The 26,191-nt window shown below is 31.7% G+C and overlaps 1 protein-coding gene across 1 annotated transcript; it reads right to left on the bottom strand.

Moving 5' to 3' along the window:
• Positions 1 to 21,468: 21,468 nt before the first annotated feature.
• LOC125866106 (O-fucosyltransferase 6-like) lies at positions 21,469 to 25,805 on the bottom strand. Its single transcript, XM_049546402.1, has 10 exons — positions 25,566 to 25,805; positions 25,415 to 25,474; positions 25,232 to 25,322; positions 24,792 to 24,868; positions 23,661 to 23,749; positions 23,373 to 23,556; positions 22,855 to 23,036; positions 22,424 to 22,526; positions 21,995 to 22,326; positions 21,469 to 21,905 (listed from the first exon to the last, which is right to left on the bottom strand). The coding sequence occupies exons 1-10, from the start codon at positions 25,761 to 25,763 to the stop codon at positions 21,470 to 21,472; spliced, it is 1,752 nt and encodes a 583-aa protein (XP_049402359.1). The 5' UTR covers positions 25,764 to 25,805; the 3' UTR covers position 21,469.
• Between the last annotated feature and the right edge of the window lie 386 nt (positions 25,806 to 26,191).

The raw sequence follows: 26,191 nt of genomic DNA, 5'->3' as shown, positions 1-26,191 counted from the left end.
AAAAATGAACCCAAACATAGATAACCCACCCAGAATTTTAAGAGTTGGGCTCAAGATAATTTGAATTGGGTTCAATCTAAACACATTCATGCCTAACCCATTTTAAGAGAATCTTCAATTGAGTCCAATTCAATCTCCAATTTCAACCCGTTTTAAAACTTTTTAGTAAGATATGTTCCTATATTAAAAGTATGAATTATTATCTATTTAATTAACATCTTTAGGATTTATCTATCCATTTGATACTTTTTTTTAAAAAAAATCTTGAGCGGAAATTCGAATTGTGATTATAAAAATTAAATATCACTATGTTAAAATTATTGAGATTGATCGGGTCAAATTGGGCGGGTCAAGACACAACCCGTTTTTTAGCCCATTTGAACCCAACCCATTTGAGCCCAAAGTAAACTTGGGCGGGTCAAGACCCAACTCGATTTCTATCTCAACCCATTTTAATATCTCTAATTTCAATCCAACCGGCCATTTGATACCCCTAGTTGCTATCCAAGTTAGTACCATTTCCCTTACAAACCACATTAAAAATACTTGTTGTGTGAGTATTCTAGGATTGCTTTTTTTATCCTAGAATTATTGGTTTTATGGATGTGACTTTAGTCTATAATGTTTAGCTATCAAGACAGAATTGTTGGGGTAAAACTCAAAAAATTTACCTCAATTTTTAGCACTTAAATTGTATATTGTAAACTCATTTTCAGCAACAAATAAATGTACCCCAATTCTCCTAGGCCTTTTAAAGGTGTTTCAACTAGTGCATTGGTACTTCTTACACTAGATTGAGAAGCAACATGTGGAATAGGTGCAACATAGAACCAATGACTAATTGAACTTTCAAATCACTCAACATGTAACTAATAACTATTTTTTCTTAGTCTTCCCCTTGCTCTTGAAGATCCAGCTATATTGCTTAGGCCATCAATATTATTTTATCCAGCAAAATCTTACAAAATTAAAAAAATAGTCACATATATAAGCATTACTAGTGAATATAATAAAATGTAATGTAAAAAAAAATACGAAGGAAAATATTTTCTAGAAAATGTTTTCCAAATTTTTCATGTTTTGTTGGTTTAAATGTTTTGGAAAATGTTTTTTAAAATCAACTTATTTTCCTCAAATTTAAGAAAATGACGTACCTCCAAAAGGTAAGAAAAATATTTTCCAAAACTCTTTTTGATCAACTGCACACCTCAATTTTCTACCCTAACTCAAGTTTCGGGTACTGATTGCCGATATTTGATTCGGGACCCGACTCCTGACCTCTATCCGAGACCCATCTCCTAAGTCCTAGGTTGAGTTGAGGTCGAATCTGAGTTTAGGTGTCAGATCTCGAATTAGGATTTGAAGTTGAATTTTGGGTCAAATGTTGGGGTCATGTGTCAGGGTAGATGTCAGAGTCAAGTTTCGGGGTCGAGAGTCGAGCTTGGGTCCTAGGTGAAGTGTTGGGTTTGGGTCTTGGATGAATCATCGAGATAAGGTGTCGGGATTGGATATCAATTCGAAATTCAGATCACAAATTAGATTTCGAGGTCAGATTCGAATTCATAAGTTGAATTTCAAACAATGATTTAGGGTTGAGTCTTTATTTGGAAGTCAGATCCTGGATCGAGAGTCGGGGCCAGATCTCTGGTTAGGTGTCAAGGTCAGGTCTTGATTGGAAGTTAGGTCCCGCATTGCGTATCGAGGTTGGGTCCTTATTTGGAAATTGGGTCCCAATTCAAATGTCGAGTCCTGGATCAGATGTCGGCATAAATCCGGAACTAATCATCAAGGTTGGGTGTCGGTTTTGAGATCAAAGTCGAATCCAATTTGAATGTTGGGTCTCGGATTGGGAGTCAGGTTCATGTCCCAAATAGAGTGTCGGGGTCAAATCCCAAATCCATCGTATAGATCATGCCCATATTCGGGTGTCGAAGTCAGGATCAAAATTGGATCCCGATTTAAATATCATGTCTCGGCCCAGGAGTCGAGGTTATGTCTCTAGGTTGGATTCTGAATTGATCGTTAGGGTTGAGCGCGACTTCGAGTGTCGAGGTCGAGGCTGGATCCCAGTTCGAATGTCCAGGTCAAGTGTTGGGATTTGATCGTTAGGGTCGGTTCCCAAATTGGCTATTGGGTTGGTTTTCATGTCATAAACTATTTTCCTAACAAGTATTTTTAATTCGGTAACAAAAAATAAAAGATATTTTCCGGAAAATGTTATTCATTCACTAACCAAATACTAGAAAATATTTTTTCGAAAAATATTTTTTACTCACCAACCAAATAAGTAAGAAACCAACTTATTTTTCAATAAAACATTTTCCTCCAAACTTTTTTTTTTTTTAAAAAAAGATAAATAAATTGAATAGAAGAAGTACAATTTTCTAAGTAATATATTTGTCAAAGTGACTGATTAACTAACTTTGCCCACATGCATCAATGGTGAAATTGTTTATAAGTAGCAAATTAAAGCTAGCATGGTCAAAGGCAAGGCAGTACTGTTGATTCCAATGTAACTTTTGAGGAGCAGCCAATATATAAATGTGGTACTTGGTACAACATATGTACTCTTAAATTTAAATTAATAAGGAGCACATGCATCAACCTTCTTAAACCTTCTGACACTGATTAATTAAAAATTAAATCAATTCTTTTTTTAAAAAAATATTACCTTAAATTTAAATTGTAATCTTACCCATTTGTAGCAAATAAGCCAGACCAGCTAGGAGAAAGGTACACCACTAATATGGTCTATTATAAACATTCATATTTTGGAAAAGGAAAAGGGACAAATATACCTTAAACTATCGTAAATGGTATGCAAGTACCATTCGTCATATTTTTGGGATATTGATGCATGTGTCATCTATAAACTAGAGCATATATATGCCCTTCACTCTAACGGAAGACTAAATGAGGACACATGACGCAATCTTATCCGTCGATATGATATTTAATAAATGTCGGGTTTGTGGACAAGATTATGACACGTGTATGTCCGTTAGTATAAATGGTATATATGCTTTAGTTTTTAGACGACAGGGACACCAATGTCCCAAAAATATGACGGAGGATATCTACATACTATTTACGATACTTCGGAGGTATATTTGTCATTTTTTCCTTTTGAAAAAGAGAGTTTGCCGTGGGTGTGTATGTGTTAAATTTTATGAAAATTAAACTATATTTAAATATTTTCTTTAATCTTAGGGACACATTGTGGAAATTAAACTCAATGAGATCGAATATCCTGATAGTATTTAATAGTTGAAACTTCAGAGCAATTGATACTATAGTCAAGGTATATAGCTAGTGATAAAAGGTTTGGTTTGGAAGTTCAATACAAATGCTATTTTAGTTAGTATGTGATTATTATTTTTTAATGTGAAACGATTAAAAAAATAATATGGAGATTAGGAAATGAAACACATAAAATAAAATTATAAGATCACTTTTTTGTCAATTCGAATTAAATTTGTTGCGTAGAACATTATTTTATTGGTCGTCGTAACTCATATTAAGGCGCATTTTATTAAGCTAACATTTTGGTCAATAGATTTTAAATATTTTAAATTAGATTTATGAAAGTTGATCTGATTATTTTTTAAAAAAAATTCAAATACTTTCATGCCTAGTTTTAGATTTTTAGAACTTCTATTCACAAAACTTTAAACTTTTTTTCAAGAAAAATATATTTTTAAACATAATTTCAAATTTTTAAAAATTTATGATCCAATTAAAATCGACGTAAAAATCGTACGGCTTATGTCCATACAAAGTGGATTCTCAGTCACTGCCAAGTCTGCTCCAATAATTCAACTTTGAATTGACTACTCCTTAGATTCCACTCTGTCTAATATAATAGGAGTACAAGTAGTACGTATTATATTGGTGTAAATTATTCATTTTATTTTGAAATTAATAAAATATTATTCATTTTATTCGAAAAACTTTTCACTTTTATTTGAAATTAAGTTCTAAGCATTGATATATACCATTAAATCTCTCTATCATATATAGTGTTATTTATCGAAAATTCTTTTACTTTATGATTACTATTGTGAAATACAGATATAAAGAACATATATATAAGAACATATATATAAGAACATAACATAATAAAAACGGTTCCAACTAAAAAAAAAATTGATTGTTATATTGTTGTGCTGTTATAAAGGTGGAATGTTATAGAGAAGTCTAAATGTATATATCCTGAGGAAATATTATTATCAAATACGTACTCCCTTCGTCTTAATTATGTTATAAGTATCACAAAATTGTTAATTTTTTGCGACCAAATTGAATGCAAACTATCGATGACTTTCCGGCTATTTACGGATAGTAAACAAAATTGTAGACAAAACTTTTCAGACTATAATGATAGGTCGATTTATATTTCCAAACGATAAGGGAAACAATAAATTTTTTTGACTATTACAGTTAAAAAATTAAATTGATAATTATTTAATACATATTCTGACTATAGTAGTCGGAATTCTTAAAAATTATTTGTTTAAAAAATATTAATTAAAATGTTCAATACGATATAATACAATATAATTTTATATTATACATAAGATTTTATGTACATACGGATCATGTAGCTATAATATTCAAGGATCAAATTATCATTCAACAAGTGTCATGATTGTCTAAGTTTTATAAAGAGTTCAAGAATTCATTTATTCATCGATGTTGGAATTTCATTCATCACCCTCCCTCACATCCAGACCCGAATACATATTGTATGGTATCCGGTGTTTTACAATAGTGTGTGGCGATGTTCATCAAATTTTGAGAGTCAAACGAGTTCTTTTTTAACCATATTTTTGCATATGTTATTTAAACATTTTGAATGGTTATTTATTGTGATTTATAGTATTTCTATGTAGTTTTCAAATATGTAAAATTTGTTTTAAACCTTAAAAAAACAATCTATGTTCGAATGCACAATCAAATAATATAATATAATTTTGAGATATAAAGTATAATCAATAGTATAATTTTGTATTTAATTTTAAAAATATAATAAATTAAATTGTAGTACAGTTTAAATGTTAAATTCATCAAAATTTAAATTACTCTTGATTAAATATTAATTAATTATTCTTTGTCTCAATTTATATGATTATATTTAATTGTACACAGAGTTAAGAAATGAAAAAAATACTTTTAAAAATATAATCTAAGACAAATCATAATTATTATATTTATATAACCAAATAATCTAAAGTTAAAAGTATTATTAAATATAAAAAAGATGTTATTTTCTTAGACCGATTAAATAAAACATATCACATCAATTAAGACTAAGAAAACATGATGCTGGGAGGACAAACCAGTTGGTGTACTAGGAGGGTCCTCCATATCCAAGTTGTGGTAGAATCCATTGTGCATGTGACAAGGAGTACCAGGCATTTCTTAATTTGAGTGTACTTTGCATACCCTTTTTTTCTCTTGGAGTTCTTGCATTAGTAGGTATTGGTGTAAAAGTAAGTGCCAATCAGATACATTGAAATGAAAGCACACAAGATCACTAGCTGAGCAATCACTTTCACTTTCTCAATATTTTCACACTAGATGATTAGGAATATGATTAAGAATGTAGTTATATGGAATAAGGTGAGAGTGACTCTTGTGACGAATAAAATAAGAAAAATAAGATTAAGATAATTTGTATATGCGAGAAAAAGGTGTATGGGTGTGTTAGTAAGGAGGTGTGAGAGAATGATTGTAGCAAAAGTTCAGAGAGATAGAGGCTGATCGAAAAAGTGAGGTGATTAGTTAGGACATGACACAATTGATAATTAAGTTTGGATTAGTAATTATTGATTCTACTCATTTTGATCCGCTAATTTATTTTATCTTAAAATTATGTTGATATGTAGTTTACATATTGCAATCATGCAGACTCAATGGATGTTGATACAAGTAATATTGGTCTTCAGACTTCAACCAACTACTGGAAACAAATGTATTTTAGAGGTTTCAAATGACCAAGAGTTAGCTCTAAATCCTAAATCTGCAGAGATATTACAACAACAACAAAAATGTGGATGCTACATGTGATTGCAATAACCTTGCTACTAATGAAGTGCAATCAAAAGAATTTGGGCTGAATTTGATGTTTAATGCAACTAAAAATGCAGGGAAAAATAATAATATTTCATGATCTCATCTATATTAATTTAGTAAAATTTTACTGTACTCAACTCTTTATAATTTAACTTTAAAACTCTTTTTAAAAAGCTTAACTTAAATATTTTCCAAACAACCTACTTAAAGTCATTTATTTATCACTTTCATTTCAATTTATGTGGTCCTATTTGATTGAGTACAAAATTTTAAAAAATTAAAATAATTAAAATTCAGTTATGAATCTAAAATAGGTTTTAGATATTTCTATAAATATAAATTACCTATTCATAGTAAAGTGAAAATTTTAAAATTAAATTATTTATAAATATTTAAAATTTTAATTTAAAAGACTAAAAAAGAAAAAATATTTTACATTAATGATTCTTTGAAGTTTGACCAGTGAATCAAATAGACTGCAGTCAGACTTAATTAGTTCAATTCAAAAGGTTGAAAATCTGAGACATGTGTGTTTGACTTTATCCATGTCTGGATTTTGTCTAATTGTAATTCATAATATAACTAATTTTTTATATAATCTATTTGATACTTATATATTTTAATTTGCTTCACGTAAGTTCCTTAAAAGAAAAAAATATTTGTTATAATGAATTTCTGATTAATTTATAATATTCATATCATTTCATATAACTTCTCGTAATTTGATAAAGGTGGTTGATCATCGGCACTGTCCAAATTTTCACTAAGTGAATTTAAAATATGAAAAAGTTCAACATCTACTATATAGACATAAGAAAATAAAAAGAATGAACAAATAAACACCTCAAATTTTACCACTGACGTGCATGACGTAGATGTATTTCAAACATTTTGCTAAGTAGGATTCAAGTGTTTATTTGTTCAAGTTTTGAATAGTTAAATTGTTTACTTGTGCATTGATAAAGTTAATGATCATAGTTATTAACTAAAATCAAGTTAAAAGTCATATTTATATATTTTGCCTATAATTTTTTATGGGTTCCAATAATTTAATAAAAAAACCTTTATTTCCGGGGTCAATGCTTTAAAACATTCTACTATTTTTTTTCTGTTTTTACCAATTGGAATTGTGCCAAAATCAATGTGTTTCACTATATGTCCAATTTGCAGGAAATGACCGTTGGGTAAATTTTTTGGAGTTTAGTGTAGCCCTATTTTAGTGGTGTAAATTTTTTGGAGTTTAGTGTAGCCCTATTTTAGTGGTCAATTGTTGTCTTCATAAATGATGAATGAGGACAGTAAAAGCTTGTTTGACTTAATTTTTTTTAAAAAAGTAGTTTTTAAAGAAGTTTAAAAATGAAAATTTAATTTTAAAATTTTTAAAATTATTTTAAATTTATTCAAAAGTTATTTTTAAATTTATCAAACACTTTTAAAAATTAAAAATAAATTTAACCAACTTTTAAGTTAATTCGAACGAGCTCTAAAATTAGCGTAAGCGCACTCACAAATGGAGTAATAGGGACATCTACTTTTCATGAAACTAACTGAAATGTCCCTCTACCTATTCTTGTCATTATATGACATTTTTAGAGTGGGCACACATTTTAAAAAAAACCATTCATTGCTAAATAGTAGGAGGTGTTTTCATTAAATTATTTTTACCGTCAATTTGAATATATGATATGCAATTAGAATGATATAAAGTTAGAGTACATAAAATTTGAATTTTTAAAGAGTTAAAGATTAAGAACAAATTAGTTATTCTAGTTATTTGGATTTCCTATCTGAATTATCACTTAATAATTAATGAAATACACCTAGAATAAGTTTTGATGATGTGACCATACTCTCTTTTGTTAAAAATTTCTGTCATGTGAAAAATAATTTCACTGTGGTAAATCTAAAAAATAAAATTATTAGATTAAAAATTAAGATTAAAGATTAAAACAATTATTGTATAAATTAATTTATTTCAACCGTGACATGCACCACTTTCTTCTCCACCTTCTTAGTCGTAGTCTAATCGTTGTCGTGTATTTCCGACTTGAAAGGAAAGAATTTAGAATTTTAAAGAAGACAATTCAAAAAATATATATAAAAAAATCAACAAGTAGCGAATAGAGTTGTTATATATGCTAGGTGGACAAATATTTTATGGACAAACATGCCTAGAAGCATTTCTTAACAAACATTTAGATGTATTTTGCTAACCATTAGATGACAGTTCAAGTAAAATCTCATCTCAACAATCTATATATAATATAAAGGAGAAACATAGATAAAGTGATGTGGCATCTCTCTATGGCCTCCATTCATATTTATCTTTTTTCTCCTTTTTTTTAAAGATTTTTTCTTAATTCTTTTCATTAAATATTTTCTTTATTAAATAAAAAATTAATCATATTTACTATTCTAATTATATCTAATGAGTTACAAAAAAACATCCATCTATTCATATTCTCTACTTAAATAACATGCCTCTTCAACTCTTTTCTAACTATTCTTATGGATTGTCAAATATATAAATAACAATCATCCATGGAAATGTTGAATATTCATTTTTTATTTTCTCATTTTTTCTTTTTATCAGTGTGGTTTTTTTCTTCTTTTTTTAATTTTAATTTATTTTTCATCATTTCCATAAGAAATCATAGAAAAGATAGTGTCATGATCGTCTTTCACTTTGATGAAGATCAAAGATATATTCTTCAAAGATTCATTACAAAGAGATGTTCACATTAGTTTAGTACAAGTTCATCAAAATGAAGAAGGAAGCTTGATTATGTTGAAAGATTCATCAAGAGAGATAATCATGTTAGTATAAAGTTTGAATGTTTTCAATATTTTAAAGATTTATCAATGTATTATTTTGATTTCAATATTCTAAAATTTTACCATGGTTGAAAGGTATATTATCTATTGTACATTTCTCACAACTATTAGATATTGTTCATGTGCTTAAAAATCTCTATATAATAATATAAGCTAGATATTAGAAAAGTGAAGTTGCACCTTTCTTTGGCCAATGATTCTATTTATCTTTGTCCTCAATTATTTTTGACAATTTTTCATATTTGTCTACTTACTTATTATAGTACAAAAAATAAATATATCAATTACTACTCCTTTATTTATTGTTATACTTAAATGTCGCAAAAATTATTTACACTTATTAATATTCTTTATTACAAAAAATTAAAAGTCTCCATATTTACTACTTCAATCTTTCAAGATATTTATCTCTTTTTTATTGTAGTTTTTTTTTTGCTCTTCCAATGTTGTTAAACACAATGTTGTAATACAAAAAAGAAGAAGTTGAATTGCTTTCCTAATAAAACTTAAATATCCAACAAACATTGAATAGTTCATGAGTTTTTTTTGTCTTCATTATTTTATTTTTTTTCCTTCTTTTATTTATTTTAAAATTTTTACCTCCATAATTTATACCTTCTGAACTTTTACTTTAATTAATAATATTAACTCATTTTCTTTAAATTTTCATATTCATAACCCCCAACTATTTATGTCACACCCCGAGCCTACACCCTGGGCGTAGCTGGCACTCGAAGACCATTGATGACCCCAAGCGAACCCTTGGTCTGGCTTACTTAACTCAGCGGAAGACAATATTCATATCTATAACGATCAATGAACTTAGCTGAACTGCATAATGAAATAACTGAGAATGTTTAAAGGTTAAACATTCAACTTGGCCAAAAGTGGCAACCCAAGTCTTGACAATAAGAAATGATAATGAAAAGACTCAAAGGACTAACATCTGACTGTCTATGAAGCCTCTAATAACAACTGAGATGGATGTTAGGACAGACCCCACGACATCCCAATAAACTAAACTAGATAGCAATGAAATGGATCCTCCAGAAAGCAAGGAGCCTCACTAATGGACTCTGAACTGCACACTGGATCAACTATGCGTCGGAATGCCGATCCTAGTTACATGTGTCTGCATCATAAGACGATGCAAGCCAACTGACATCAGTACATTGAATGTACGAGTATGCAAGTTGGAATGCTAAAACAACATATGCTTGAAAGAGAATCTGAAAGAAACACTTACCTTGGCTCTTCTCAACTCATTAATACTTAACTAAACTCATTTCATTATAAAGCAGTATAAAACAAGTGCAATATAAAGAAAAACTGTTGAAAACATGCTGTCAATTCATAATCATAATATCATAAAAAGACAAACCATGCTCCCTCTCAAAGTCTACTTGTGCAATGCATGAATGAAGTCTCATACCCCATTCACACTAAGCAGAACCCCTTGAGGAACCATGCAATTACTGTTGTGGGAGTTTCTCTAACCGACAACCATCACTTAAGAACTATAGTGATGATACATCGCTTTACCTCACGTTGCCGAGGCCCATCATATACCTTGCTGTGATATAGGAAGCTAACTCACTAAGTGGATCCACTAGTCTATGCAAAAATGATTGATCTAAAAAGTATGACCCTTTTCTAGCCATGATGGCTACATGGTTTATGGAGACTTGAGTTATTATGAACTCACATCCCCATATCGGTGCTCAATACTACTCCCAAAAATATACTTAGTTCTTTATGTTTAAAAGAATATAATTCTTCTGTGATTTGAGATTAGTGCTCAAAAACTTAGCTCAAAGGCTATCTTGGAAATCTCAGTCTCCCTGCTTGCTTCATTTAGAAAGCTATTTCTCTTTTCTGAAAACTAGCACGAAGGCTCTTTGAAAATCTCAGTTTCCGTTCTTATTTAAATGTGAAAACATTTAAAAACTTCTTTGGGAATACTTAGTTCCCTAATAGCTTTTGAGAAATGAACTCAACTTTTTACTATTTGCTTAACTTGAAACTTTCAGTCTTAAAATGATGTAGTTAAAAACATTTGTGAAAGACTTTTGAAAAACTTTAAGAACTTATCTTGACTTTGATCTTAACTGCTCTTGACTTGACTCTTAACTGCTCTTGACTTGACTCTTAACTGATCCTTGAATTGAATTATGGATTCAAGGATTATGATTTGTGATTGGAAGAATCTCATGATGTTTAGGAATGATTAATCTAGATAGCTAAACATGAGAAAAAACTGAAAAATCAATATTTGAAGCCGGGGTCCGCGACGCGGAGGCATAATTAAATTTTGGTTCTGAAAACATCTTTTGAGGTAGAACATCTTGTGTCAGCTCCGCGACACGAAGCTGAAACTTCAAATCTGGGCACTAGGCGCGCGACGCGCGGCCACCCTCTGATTTCGTCCGATGAAATCTCTTCTTCATTTTCTAGCCCCAATTCACCCAAACTCGGTTCTTTTTCTTAAATTACTTTTAGATACAGATACCCAACAAAAGTATTTAAGAACCTAACTTGAAACGACTCTATAATGCAACATAACGAACTCAGAAACTTCTCAATTCATCCCAATTCAAGAACAATATTCAAATTCAAGAATTCATGTCAAAAACATCAACTTTCAAACTCTTTTACGACGAATTTCATTGAACTAAACATGTTTGGCGCGTGGGTGAACGAACCAAACGCTATGAGAGACTCACATACCTTGTAGGAATCCCCCCGACGAAATCCATAAGCAAAGCTCCAAGAAATCGACGAATCTTGAACGTTCTTCTTCTTTCTCCTCTTCTTTTCTCTTCTCTCAAAACCCTAACCCTTTTCCCAAAAGGGTAAACTGATCTAATTCAGCTAGGCCCCTAATTAATTACAAAAAAATGAATAAAAATAAAAGGGTAAGGAAAAGACCAAACTACCCTTTAAAAATCCGGATTGGACTTTCCTTATTCCAACTGCCCAATTTCCAAAGGGAATAACTCACTCATATGAACTCGGATTTGTGCAAACTCGGCGGCGTTAGAAAGATCTTGGAATTATCTTTCCAACCATAACTGGAATTACACCTAACTTATCCTGATATAGAAGTTATGACCATTTGAAGTTGACCAAAAACTCAACTTTTCCTAACTTAACCAAATTTCCAGATTTTAATTCTTTCCAAAAATGACTATTTCCAATTATAAGCTTCTTCCTAGTTATTTCAAATTGTGAGTTGTTACAATATCTCCCCCGTGGGAACATTCGTCCTCGAATGTGATTACTCTTACTAATCTAAGGGCGTCAGATCAAACATACAGTTTAAACACCCAATAAACACAATCCACCTTTTAATTCAAGCAAGATAGGGTCTTGGTCTTGCTCACCTTTTACTTCTGACACTAATAATGATTCAGACCCATTCGTCACCACTATTCCTCTTTCTGTAGAATCCATTAATCGAACTCCTAATCGTGCAAGTCTATGCACATCTTTTTGCTAACTCTTTCTTACCTTCCACAAAATGGCGGTACTACCCATAGACAACCTTCTCAAGTCTTACCTGGGTGATAAAGAATACTCATGTCATAATCTTTGAGTAACTCTAACCACTCTCTATGTCTGAGATTAAGCTCTTTCTGACCATATACATACTGAAAACTCTTGTGATCGGTGAACACTTCCACATGAACACCATAAAGATAATGGCGTCATATTTCAAAACATAAATTACATCAACCAACTCTAAATCATGGGTTGGGTAATTCTTCTCATGAACTTTCAGCTACTCATTAAGCTCTTTCAACTCAGTTGGTGCCATTCTGTATGGCAGAAAAGATATAGGACGAGTATCTGGAATGATGTCTATGCGAAAGTTTATTTTCTCTCTTAGGAGGGACTCCGAGTAGGTCATCAGGAAAGACTTCTGGAAACTCTTTTACTACTGGAACTGACTGAATAGGAGGTACCTCAACACGTGAGTCATTAACTCGGACTAAGTGATAGGCACGCCCCTTAGAAACCAACTTCCTTGCCTTAAGGTACGAAATGAAACGACCCTTAGGCACTGTTGAACTTCTTTTCCACTCTAAAACTAGCTCATTTGGAAACTGAAACCTAACTACTCGAGTTCTACAATCAACTGAGGCATAACAGGCATGAAGCCAGTCCATACCAAGAATGACATCAAAATCTACCATGTCTAACTCAATTAAATCAGCCATGGTACTCTTGTGATTGACGAAAGCGGGACAATCACGATAGACTCTCTCGGCTAGAATAGACTCACGAACAGGTGTAGAAACACTGAATAGTTCACTAAGTTTCTCAGGAAAAACATCAAAATTCATAGCAACATATAGAGTTACAAAAGATAAACTCGCTCCTGGGTCTAGAAAAACATAAACAATAAAGTCAATAACTTGAATCATACCAGTGACAACATCTGGCGAATCATTTTGCTCTTGGCGACTATTGATAGCATATAAGCGGTTTGTTCCTCCGCCAGTACTATTTCCTTGCATGTTTTTTGGACACTCTCGCATGAAGTGACCCTCTTGTCCACAGTTGAAACAACCTGTCTGGCCCTGACGACACTTTCTTGGGTGGGTTCTACCACACCTAGCACATGCAGGAGCCCAGTTACTTCCTTGTGCCACCCTACCCTGAGGTTGTGCAGGTTTAGCTCTGGAATTCTGATCATTGTACTCACATTTGTTCCTAGGTGCAGGCGCACTAACAGATGATAGAGCAGGTCCCTTCTGTTCCTGTTGGAAAGAAGATCGGTTGCCATTACTCCTCTGTTGCCCGGACTCATTCCCTATCTTGGCACTCTTGCTCTTAAATTGTTCTCTATCTCTTAGCTTCTCTTCTTCAACCTGTTGCACATATCTTGGCACTCTTGCTCTTAAATTGATCTAAAAAGTATGACTTTTTTCTAGCCATGATGGCTACATGGTTTATGGAGACTTGAGTTATTATGAACTCGCATTCCCATATCGGTGCTCAATACTACTCCCAAAAATATACTTAATTCTTTATGTTTAAAAGAACATACTTCTTCTGTGATTTGAGATTAGTGCTCAAAAACTTAGCTCAAAGGCTATCTTAGAAATCTCAGTTTCCCTGCTTGCTTCATTTAGAAAGCTATTTCTCTTTTCTGAAAACTAGCCCGAAGGCTCTTTGAAAATCTCAGTTTTTGTTCTTATTTAAATGTGAAAACATTTAAAAACTTCTTTGGGAATACTTAGTTCCCTAATAGCTTTTGAGAAATGAACTCAACTATTTACTATTTGCTTAACTTGAAACTTTCAGTCTTAAAACGGTGTTAAAAACATTTGTGAAAGACTTTTGAAAAGCTTTAAGAACTTATCTTGACTTCTCTTGACTTTGATATTAGCTGCTCTTGACTTGACTCCTAACTAATCCTTGAATTGAATTATGGATTCAAGGATTAAGATTTGTGATTGGAAGGATCTCATGATGTTTAGGAATGATTCTAGATAGCTAAACATGAGAAACGACTGAAAAATTAATATTTGAAGGTGGGTCCGCGATGTGGAGTCATAATTAAATTTTGGTTTCGAAAGCGTCTTTTGAGGCAGAACACCTTGTGTCAGCTCCACGATGCGAAGCTGAAACTTCAAATCTAGGCACTAGGCGCGCAACGCGTGGCTGCCCTCTGATTTCGTCCAATGAAATCTCTTCTTCGTTTTCCAGCCCCAATTCACCCAAACTCGGTTCTTTTTCTCAAATTACTTTTAGATACAGATACCCAACAAAAGTACTTAAGAACCTAACTTGAAACGACTCTATAATGTGACGTAATAAACTCAGAAACTTCTCAATTCATCCCAATTCAAGAACAACATTCAAATTCAAGAATTCATGTCAAGAACATGAACTTCCAAACTCTTTTACGACGAATTTCACTGAACTAAACATGTTTGACGCGTGGGTGAACGAACCAAACGCTATGAGAGACTCACATACCTTGTAGGGATCCCCCCGACGAAATCCACAAGCAAAGCTCCGAGAAATCGACGAATCTTGAACGTTCTTCTTCTTTCTCCTCTTCTTTTCTCTTCTCTCAAAACCCTGACCCTTTTTCCAAAAGGGTAAACTGATCTAATTCAGCTTAGGCCCCTAACTAATTACAAGAAAAAACGAATTAAAATAAAAGGGTAAGGAAAAGACCAAACTATCCTTTAAAAATCCGGATTGGAATTTCCTTATTCCAACAGCCCAACTTCCAAAGAGAATAACTCACTCATACGAACTTGGATTTGTGCAAACTCGGCGGCGTTGGAAAGATCTTGGAATTATATTTCCAACCATAACTGGAATTACACCTAACTCATCCTGATATAGAAGTTATGACCGTTTGAAGTTGACCAAAAACTCAACTTTCCAAAAATGACTTTCCAATTATAAGCTTCTTCCTAGTTATTTCAAATTGCGAGATGTTACAATTTAATTTCAAAATTTAAGATACCTTATGATTTTCCTTCAATTTTGTCTATATAAATTCATATTTTTTGTTTCATAAGATTCCTACCCAAGATTATTATTTTTATTCAATATTTGAAATAATGATATTCTATATTATTGTTGTAGTATCAGATTTATACTTTAGATGACTCCATGAAAGAGGCTCTTGGATGTGGATTAGAAGGGGAGCCAGATAAAAGCTAAAAAATATGTGCATTGATTATGTAATTTTTTTCATCTTTGTTTTTGTAATTAAGGACTTACAAAAAATGTGTTGTTATTTTTCTCTTTTTGCTTACTTTTTCATATGTTCTTTCTACAATTTTTTTTTAAAAAATTTAGGTTCTTATAAATTTTTAAATTGTAGTAAATTACATTTTCATTTAGGCTCAAATTAGTTATTTGTAACTTTGTCACAACTAACTATGCCAATAGACATTCAAATTTACTACTCGTGGCTCAAAAAATTGTATATTAAATATGAAATACACAGTTCTTAGGTGTTTCTTATGGTGAAGAACCACTTACATTTTCTTTAAATTTGTTCACTTCCTCTACTTTTAAAGAATTAGCAAGAAAATAATATAAGATATACACGAAAAATATCAATAGAGGTTTATTTAGATGATGGTGTAATATAAGAGAAAAATATTTATTTAGACGATGAAAAATAAGAGAAAAAACAAGGACAATGAAATGATTAAATATCAAAGAAGAAATGAAATAGAAATACTTATCTTTTTTTCCTCCTAATTTTAGTTTCATCACTTTTAACAAGAAAAAAAAAATCAAGTCCTTAAATATGTTTATTTGAATTATATGTATTAACATCATAATAAAAAAAATTCTTAATAAATTACTTTTAATTTTGAAAAACATTTGATGATAAAAATGTAATTCACTTAAGCTCTAATTCTACAAAAATATTTGTATTATAATTTTATCATTTTCTTATTTCTATAGTTGTTTTTTATTTCTTGTATCATAATTAATTTTAAAATAAATTTACATATATTTTTTATAACTGCGCGAAGCGCGACCAAATTACCTAGTTCAAATATAAAACTTAATAAAATGAAATAGTTGAAACGTACTTTTGACCTTTAATTCTTTCTTTAGATTGTATTTTTTTCCCTCATAAATATGGAAGTCCCACAAATTGCAAAAATGTTATAGTTGGAGCATAACAACAACAGATGCCTCAAGTATTAAATTAACAAAACACGGATACTTTAGGGATATTTTGAAGTATTAAAAACTCTTTATTAAACCGTAAATATCTATTTAATATGATTTCTTGATTAGATAAGAACTCACTTATTTAAATGAGAAAAAAAATGGAGAAAATAATTAATACCTTCTTAATTGTAAAAAATATTTATTTTGAACTAAATGCAAAAATTTAAAACGCCATATGATATGAAGAAGGTATATTTTATATGATATTTGAGTTAAAATAAAATTACTCTTGTTGTAAATGTTGTGAAGAAGATCTAGTACATTATAATCAGGAAATCCACATAAAATTCACAATATTGTTGTAACTCAATTTTTATTTTCGAATTTTAAATCAACCAACATTTTTTCTAATTTAACCAAGAATATATATATATATATATATATATATATATATATATATATATATATATATAACTAGACATAAAATTCAAGCTATAGAGGGAGTAGTGATAATTGCTTATATCATAATAAATCCGTAAAATGTTATGTTGAGAAAGAGAACAAATAATGACATGAATTGATTAGGAGTAAAATGAAAAAAATATACCTGAAAATGACATTTGTGACGTGACTTTTTTGTGATCAAATGTAGGAGCAGTAATTCCTCCGTTTTAAAATATTTGTCATATTTAATTTTTCGAAAATCAAGTTGTATAAATTTTTATTAATATTTTAAAATATTTGTTATATTCGATTTTTGAGAATCAAGTTATATAAATTTTGAATTAATATTTTAAATTATTGGTATTTGTAAAATATTTGTCATATTTGATTTTTCGAGAATAAGTTATATGAAATTGATTAATATTTTAAAATATTAGTATTTGTGGAATTGTAACATGAAATTGTCGTGTTTGTGGATCGTTTTTACATAGAATGATAAAGTAAGAATAGTGTGTATATATATATATATATATATATCAGTTCATCTTCTTTGACAACATGAAGAGAACGAATCTTTAAAAAGGAAGAGAAGGAGCCAACCATAAGTAACTAAAAATAATTGAGATAATGAAAGCACAGATAAAACAAGGTAAAAAATATTATATTGTATCAGAAGATGAATATAAAGGTAAAACAAGGTAATAATTGGAGATGAACTAGAGACCCGACTTGATACATGAGATTCGACCTTGAGCCCAACTCAAAACCTATCCTTGACTTTAACCTAGACTTAGAGATTCGACCATGACACGGGACTCGAGACTCAATCTCAACCTAGGATCTAAGATCAAACAATAATTCAGAACTCAAGACTCAACCCCAATTTTGATCTAAAATTAGAGACTCAGACCTCTATCTTGATTCGAGACCCAACCTCGAGTTGGCATTAAAGTCTTGAGATCTAAACCTTGACCATTAGAAATAATCAAAGTAAATTTCAAAAAATAAATACAAATTAAAGTAAATCTTTAGAGTGGCTAGAATTGGGCTAATATTGAGCTAAAATAAAGATGAGAAAATTGTGCATTATAACAAACTATTAATTCAAAATAAATGTTATAGCTACAATTTCATTTAATTCTAATTTGTAGCAAACACATTGCCATTTTTGCCTCTCTCCCATGAATCTCGCTCGCCTCTCTCACTCTTAGACAAACACAAATGTATAAATTGTGTTTGTATAAAGCGCGAGAGACTGTATATACAAATACATATCTCTCCGTCCTATACACCTATAATTAAACTAATACAAATTTTCCCTTGCCCAGTTCCCTTTTGTCTCTCTTTCTCTCTCGCTTTATACAAACACAAATTATACAAATACAATGTACAATTTTTATTTTTATAAAGCAAGAGAGATTTGATATACAAATAAAAAAAATAACTCGATTTAATTGTATACAAATTTAAATTTTATGCAGATATACAAACACAATAATTGATATATATATATATATAGTTACATATATACAACTATCTAACCGATATATATATACAATTCACCTTTCTCCACTCTCTGCCCTCTCTCGCTCACCTCTCTCCTCTCTCTCCTAATCTCGCTCGCCACTCTAGCCTAACACAAAGAACATATACATATACAAATGTAATTTTCATAGACACAGACGTCCAATTTATACAAATCGTCGCGATTTATGCAAATCAGATGTTCCATAGCAAACATATATGTTTGCTATAGTGTTTTCTATAGAGTGCAAATAGCAAAACTGTAGTTATATAGCGCTAATATGATTTTTATGTTTGTTATTGCTAAAATTTACTCAATAAAGACCACTTTCAAAATGTGTTATGTTAGATTGAATAAAAATAAGCCCATATGAAATTATCTTGTGTCCATTGTCCAACTCGAACCTTTTAAATTTGTATAAAGTTTAGGAATCACATATAATATGAAATTACAATATATCCCTATTTAGTTTGTAATTACATTAATCCCTGAAAAAGTAAAACAAATCGGATACATAATATGTAGCTCGGATACATTATAAAATAATTTAAAATTAGGAGAGAAATAAGGGATTTTAGAGGTTTTTAGAAATATAAGAGAATATTAGAAATAAGGAAAACATAAGACGTGGATCGAACGGAACATTACTTTTTGGGCCATATTTGACACCCTTATTCATGACCCAATGGTGGATGTTCCGATAAGCACTCATTTTTCCTTCTTTCTATAAGATACAAAATTAGACTCAGATTTATCAAATGTATCGTTTATCAAACATAGCAAAAGTTTTCTCTCAAAATATATACAAGATCAAATTTAGAATCTCGCTCAAAACTTCAAATTTCACTGGCAATTTCATGTATAAATTTTATGTGAAAATATGTACATGATTATATACATAGCGAGAGTTTTCTCTCAAAAATCTAACTTAATTTCGCTGGAGACTTCAAATTTTACTCACGATTTCATGTATAAATTTTCTATGAAATATGTATATAGTTGCATAAAAATTGTACCGTTCATGTTGGTTTCTAAAGGAAAAAATTCTATAAATTCTTAATGAAATATGTATATAATGTATAAGTTTATTTTAAGAGGTATACAAAATCTGATATAGTATGTATAAGACATGTATTAAAATTGTATTACATTGTATTTTTCAAACATCTATTACAACATGCCTCTTAAGAACAAATTTCATAGAACTAATTATACATTGAACATCTATTTACAACTTCCATACAAATTTTAACGACTACAATAACATACAAACTTAAAATAATTTTCATATAACTCAAACATAAATTATAATATAAGTTCATTATAATTCAACTGTAACTTCGAATTTCAACAACTAAGACTAAAAATTCAGTTCAAAATTGACTTAAATCTTACCTAAATAGCCCCGAATTTTAGATTTGAACTCTCTTCAACGTTTTAATTCTTTTGAGATATAACCACAATCTACATAGTGATTTTTTTTCCCTTTCCAATGACAATTAAGGCAACATGAAAATTGTCGATCATCTCATCACTCAACAATACATTTCTTCTCAAGATCGCCTTACCGATTTGTTCACAAAGGCAGGGACACACATATTACATCACTATCTCATCTCCAAATTGCTACTATGTGGTCACCGATATCATTTTGAGAAGGATGTTAAACAATGCTATAATTGTATACTTTGCACAAAAGATGATCTTTCTTTGAATAAGACTCAATTACTGATTGATAGTTATATCAATATATACTCTTTTTCTAGAATAGAACTTTAATCATATAGTAGGAAATCTTATTAGCTTAACATCCATTTGGATTGGCTTAAAAAAAGTACTAGCTTTTAAATTAAAAATAAAAAGTCAAATTTAAATGACTTTAAGTCAAAAAATAAGAAGTAGGGGAAGACCTACTTTTGATTTTTGACTTTTTTTAAGTCATTTAAAACTTATTTTATGTCATTTTTTATCTTGTTAAACACTTCCTAACTTATTTTAAATTTTTATGACTTATTTTAATTTATTTTTTATATTGGTCAAACACTTCCAAAAGTCAAAAACTGACTTAAAAATAAGTTTGACTAACTTTTAAATCAATCCAAACATCCTCTTAGTTGGTTGACTATCTGAACTCCAGCCTTATTGGTGAGAGTTTGATTCCCCGCCTCTTAATCCCCTTTCCCCTAGCCCCCAATTAATATTATTTTTTAAAAAGTACTTTAACCCTACAGTTGTACAGTACAAGTATTTTGTACTGCATCCTTGAAAATATAGAAGATAGTATTCAGAAAATCTTCATAATTTTATCTGTTGTATGGACAAGATATCTCCATAATTTTTCCAACATCCCCTATCCTAATATGCACATTTGGTAATTAGTTTATAGAGTTTTCATATTGTCTTGTCAAACGATCTTGACCTCACTATCAATCTCTTCTAATCACGAACATAATAAGAATCAATAGTTCATCCAACATTATCAATTATCATCAGAATACACATTCAATTTGTTCATTCCTTTTCTTTAACATCTACAAGAGAAAATGCAAATAATACGAACCTCGTCCAGTTTCTTCCCATATCTAATTATCCATCCATCCCCTTCAGTCTTTCCAAATTACATCAAGGTTTCCTCCCATTTTCTGAGAATAATACTAATCCTTGTCCAAGATGTAGTGCTGTATATTGCATTCAAATGCAAAGAATCCTCTCAAAACTAGCAAATGATTGAGTTGATCATCTTGCCCACAATACTGTACCTTAACCAGCAACTGGAGAAACTAGTTATCAATCTGCACTTAACCCTTATGTACAACTTTCTATCAACGGAAAATTACACTGTTTATACATGCCTAAAATTACTTTTTTTTTGTATACAGTAGATGTTGAATCCCCTTTGTTTGTTTTTTTTGTGCATTCACTTCTTCATATATTCAACTCCCTTAGTGAAATTGTGGCTCCGCCAATGCTCTGAATTCCTCCAACTTCATTCTCCATGTAATCTGTATCAAACCAATATTGCTCATCCTCAATAATGCGTCTATCGGTCACTTCTCCAAAAGATCTCCTGGTACCATCAGCAGCAGAATCAGTACCTTCTCCAAAGATCATGGCAGGACTTTGGGGAATAATTACATCTTCTCTAGCCTGGACATTGGTGTCTTCACAAATGCATGCTGATGGATTTTCATGAAACTCGCCCCTGCCTGGCTTTACCTCCATTGGGTCTCCCATGAAACCTATTTGCTGTTTTTGAACATGTGAGGCAAATTCTTCCCATGTCATGTTATTTCTATCCGTAAACATCTTATAAAGCTTCTTAGCATTTGGACGGATGGTTGGCTTGTGACCGAAGTATCGCCTACAACATGTAATGGATTCCAGTAAATTGAGTATCTCTAACTGAAGCGTTGAAATAATGCTTTCAAGTTGAAAGTAGCAAGAGCATACCTTCGTCCGGCAAGCATTCGTGCCATATTTCCATTGTTATTTGAAACAAAGACATCACTCTCATCACAAACAATGAAATCTAAAGCAGCCATCCTGGAAGAAAAAGAAGAAAATGGTGCCAGCTCTTCCTTGCTGGCAAGTGTCTCTTTGGTATAACAATTTGGAAAGAAACCCTTGAGAGGAGCCAACGTCTCCTCGCCCCCATAGATTTCCCCTGATGCAATATAAATATGAACATCATTACCAAAACCAAGTGCTCTAAGCATAAGGCCAACTTCCTCAGGAGTTAGTGGGCATTTTCCGTTCTTTCTTTCTTTATCTGGGTTTGTTACCTGCATTTTATGCCAAAGAAACAACATCGTGTTTAATGCAAGTAATAGGAGCAACATACTCAATATTACCAGTTACTATAATAGTTTTATGACATACACGTAATGTCTTCCACCTCTTTCGTATTTTACCCAGTTCTCGCCTTTCCTTGTCTCCTCCACCATAGTAGCATCCAGAGAATGCTAGCATATCTGATTCAAACCTATCATACGAGAAATAAAACTTCAGCTAGCATACAATAGTACTGGCGTGGAGAAGTCCACAGTCTACACTAACATGATTAACTTTAAGGTCGCTAAATGAAACTGTTTGAATTAAAAAAATTAGCACAAAATATAGGCATTCTAGTTTGACACTACTGAATAAGTGCAACAGCAACAAGACTGAGCTTTAGAATTACACCCTATCTAGAGATTGAAAGAGTCATAACGGAGTTCAAAATAGTCTGGATATCTGTTTCTATTGATTGTCAAGTAAGAAAAAAATAACAGCCAGGAAAATCTCGTGGAAGTATCTAATATGCACATTACCTTAGATGCAGCGCAAGGAAGTGCTGGCTTTTCTTTCTTATCCTTTCAACCAATTTTTTTCCCATTTGAATTATGGGATCAGTAAACTTCAGTGCGTGATAGTTGACTCTACATCTCAGCTTCTGTAGCTCCGTATCCAAATGATTGGAGAGTCTGTAATCAAACTTTGTTAACTGAACAGCCTGCATCAGCAAAGCAGATATGCCAGTCTTTCAAAACTTCTAGTCTAGGAAATAAGTTAAACTTGATACAAATGTAGTTAATTTTATTTCCTAATTTCTGTAGCAGAATTTTCAATATGAACACTATGATTTGGAACTGCACCAGTCTTGACTGGAAGAAAAAAAAATTGAATTTCACAATAATCAGGACATACACATATAAATCAACAAGAAAAACAGGACACTAACTTAGAGAGACTGCAAGTAATCTTGCAAGAATTTCTGTCAAGGCACCATGTTAAGATGCAAGACACAAGTCAAGCACAATGAAGTAATTCTTACATTAAATTGACTTACATGCTTTTTATTTAAAATTGGCTGGATACGAGTCTGATAACACTCAGCATTGCACTTCCTTGGAACACGTGTTTTGTGCGGAATTATGAGTTCATTTCCCATTCTAGGGAGATCCTTAATAATTTTGACATCCTTTGAGAGATACGAAATAAACCAGTCGACATCAAAAATTTCGGAGAAGTTGCTGCAAAAAAAAGGAATGATTACTCCCCCAAAAATGAAATCACTGAACGAAAGAAAGGATTGATGATGAAATGCATCCAAGTATAAATCATATCAAGTAAAAACCTTGAATCCTTCCAATAGGATTGTTGGTCCAGCTTTGGAATTACAAGGACGGCATTCAAGATATGAGCAGCAACAACAGCATCAATAATCTGCATTCAGCAATAATAGAACTCAAACTCGCATCATTTCAACAGTCTCTTCAATGTAACAGTGAAAGAAAAAACTTCCACGCTAAACATCTGTTAATAGCATAAATCCATTAACAATTTAACATGCATGTCACAGATTTAATTTCATTCAAGAAGTGATGGGACACCAAGAGGGGCAGGGCATCCTGGTGCACTAAGCTCCCACTATGCGCAAGGTCCGTGGAAGGGCCTGACCACAAGGGTCTATTGTATGCAGCCTTCCCTGCATTCCTACAAGAGCCTGTTTTTACAGCTCAAACCCGTGACCTCCTGGTCACATGTGACACCATGATGGTATATGATAAATGTGGCATGAACAAGAAAAACTAGATCCATTACTAAAGGACAAAAAGAGCATGAAAAAGGAAATAACTGGCTATCAATTTTCTTCAATTTCCCAGTGACTATATGCATCAGATCATCGTTGCTAATTATTTCTTCTAGGTCAAAGGAAGAATATTTAAAATGAGGTAAACTTATTCAGGAGAAGATTGTCTGCTTCTTTTACTTAGATTTGATGGAATATGAGGTGAAGCTTTCATCACAGTGGTTTTGCTTGGCTGCTCACTCATGTCAATACTTGGTGATTACCTAATTTGAACAAGGTTTGTGAGGGAAGATGCCTCATAGAATCCCGTTAGACATGGTTTAATCCGCGGCAGGAAAACCTTGGGATTTAAGATTCGATGTGTTTCAACATGTAAAGGTTGTATTTTACCTTATTTTAGTTGTTTATTTCTCAACAGCTACAAAAGTCACAACTTGGAGTAAGTATATATACTCAAAAATGCCATGGGGAAGATGCACTTGTAACTAGGAATTCAACTACTAGAAGATCCTGTTGAAATGACAAAGATAGCTTTTCTTGCAATATAGTAACATATCAACGAAAGAGCCATTTCCATCAATTGCTACTATAAGTATGAAATTAAATGCTAGCGCCTGTCCATGTTATTGACCCTCTATTAGTGAAAAATTATCAGTTATAGGACAAGAGCAATACCCCTGTTCTCTGTTGATTCAAGCCTCCACTAGTTGCAATCAACAAGTACCTATTAGGAAGTGTATTAACCTCAGCAGCTGCAAAATGTTATCAGGTCCCATATCAAACAAATAGAAACAGATGCAGAGACGAATCTAGAATTTGAATTTTATGGGTTCAGATTCGTAATTCTACCACCTTCATCAGTATAAGTGCCATTTTCAAATGAGCCCATAGATTGTTCACTGGATATGAAAAAAATTACACTTATACTGATTGTTAAGGCCATTACAATTTGCTATGACAACGACAAGCCATATGAAATACACAGCAGAGTACCTCTGCCCCACCTCCCCCAAACCACCCACACACACACACCAGCCCGCCTCCCTCATTAGCAATTAATGATGAAAATGAGCAATCAATTGGATTGGAAACCTAAAAAAGGGAAAACCACTCACTTGGAAACTCGTCACTGGCAATACTGCAACCATGGTAGAAATTCGATTTCTTTGAATTCCATATATCTCGGCTTAATCTCCCTTCTCCCATCTATCAACGCCGAGGATAAATCAACCACGAAAAATCAAATCAAACAAACAAAAACTCATGATCGAAATGTAAAATCCGTAACGCTCACTCACTGGTTCCTGAATCACTTGTTCTTCAAGCAGGTTCCTTCGGGGCTCCGTTCCATTATAGAACTATAATAGCAACACAAAACTAATCAAAAACACACAAAAAAAAACAGATATAACTTTTTTCGTAACGTAAACAACATTCCGTGTTTCTCACCAAGCTGATGAACTGATCATGGCGGCTATCAATTGGAGGAGCTATATAAGACATCAACACAAATAGAATGAGAACAACAACGGATAAAGCAGTAAAAAAAGGAACAAGCTGGAAAATGTTGCTACGTCTCCGGCATAGAAGAATGATCGGAAATCCTACAAACACCGCCGTTTCACGGTGATGTTTTCTGTTCTTCATGTTTCGTTAAAAAATTTAAGAATCGATCAATATCGCCGGTAATTCAACGAACTCAGGGAGCTAACAATCTGCTCGGAGTCTCCGCCTCCGACGATAACAGAAAATATATTTGCAGGTAACGTATAATGTGTTGTGTTATATATGCTTACAACAACTAATTAATACGTATCTATCTGTTTAATTTGTTTAATCCTTAATTAATTAGTAAAAAATAAGTGTAGCCTCGACTAAATCGCACCTAAAATCTTAGTTAATACAATATTAAGAGTAGTCACATTTATCATGACTTTCTATTTTGAATTGATCTGCAGGGAGTATAACAATACGGTCAAATCTGCATGAACTTCATTTCTCCTTTTTGTTCCTTTCGTATTAATTTGTTTCACTTCTTTTTTAGTCCGTTTTAAAAAAAATACGAAAAAGATTAA

This window comes from Solanum stenotomum, chromosome 5 (assembly GCF_019186545.1).
Source record: "Solanum stenotomum isolate F172 chromosome 5, ASM1918654v1, whole genome shotgun sequence".
Taxonomy (NCBI): Eukaryota; Viridiplantae; Streptophyta; class Magnoliopsida; order Solanales; family Solanaceae; genus Solanum; species Solanum stenotomum.
The sequence above is the reverse complement of the archived record's forward strand: the minus strand, read 5'-3'. Positions and strand labels throughout refer to the sequence as shown.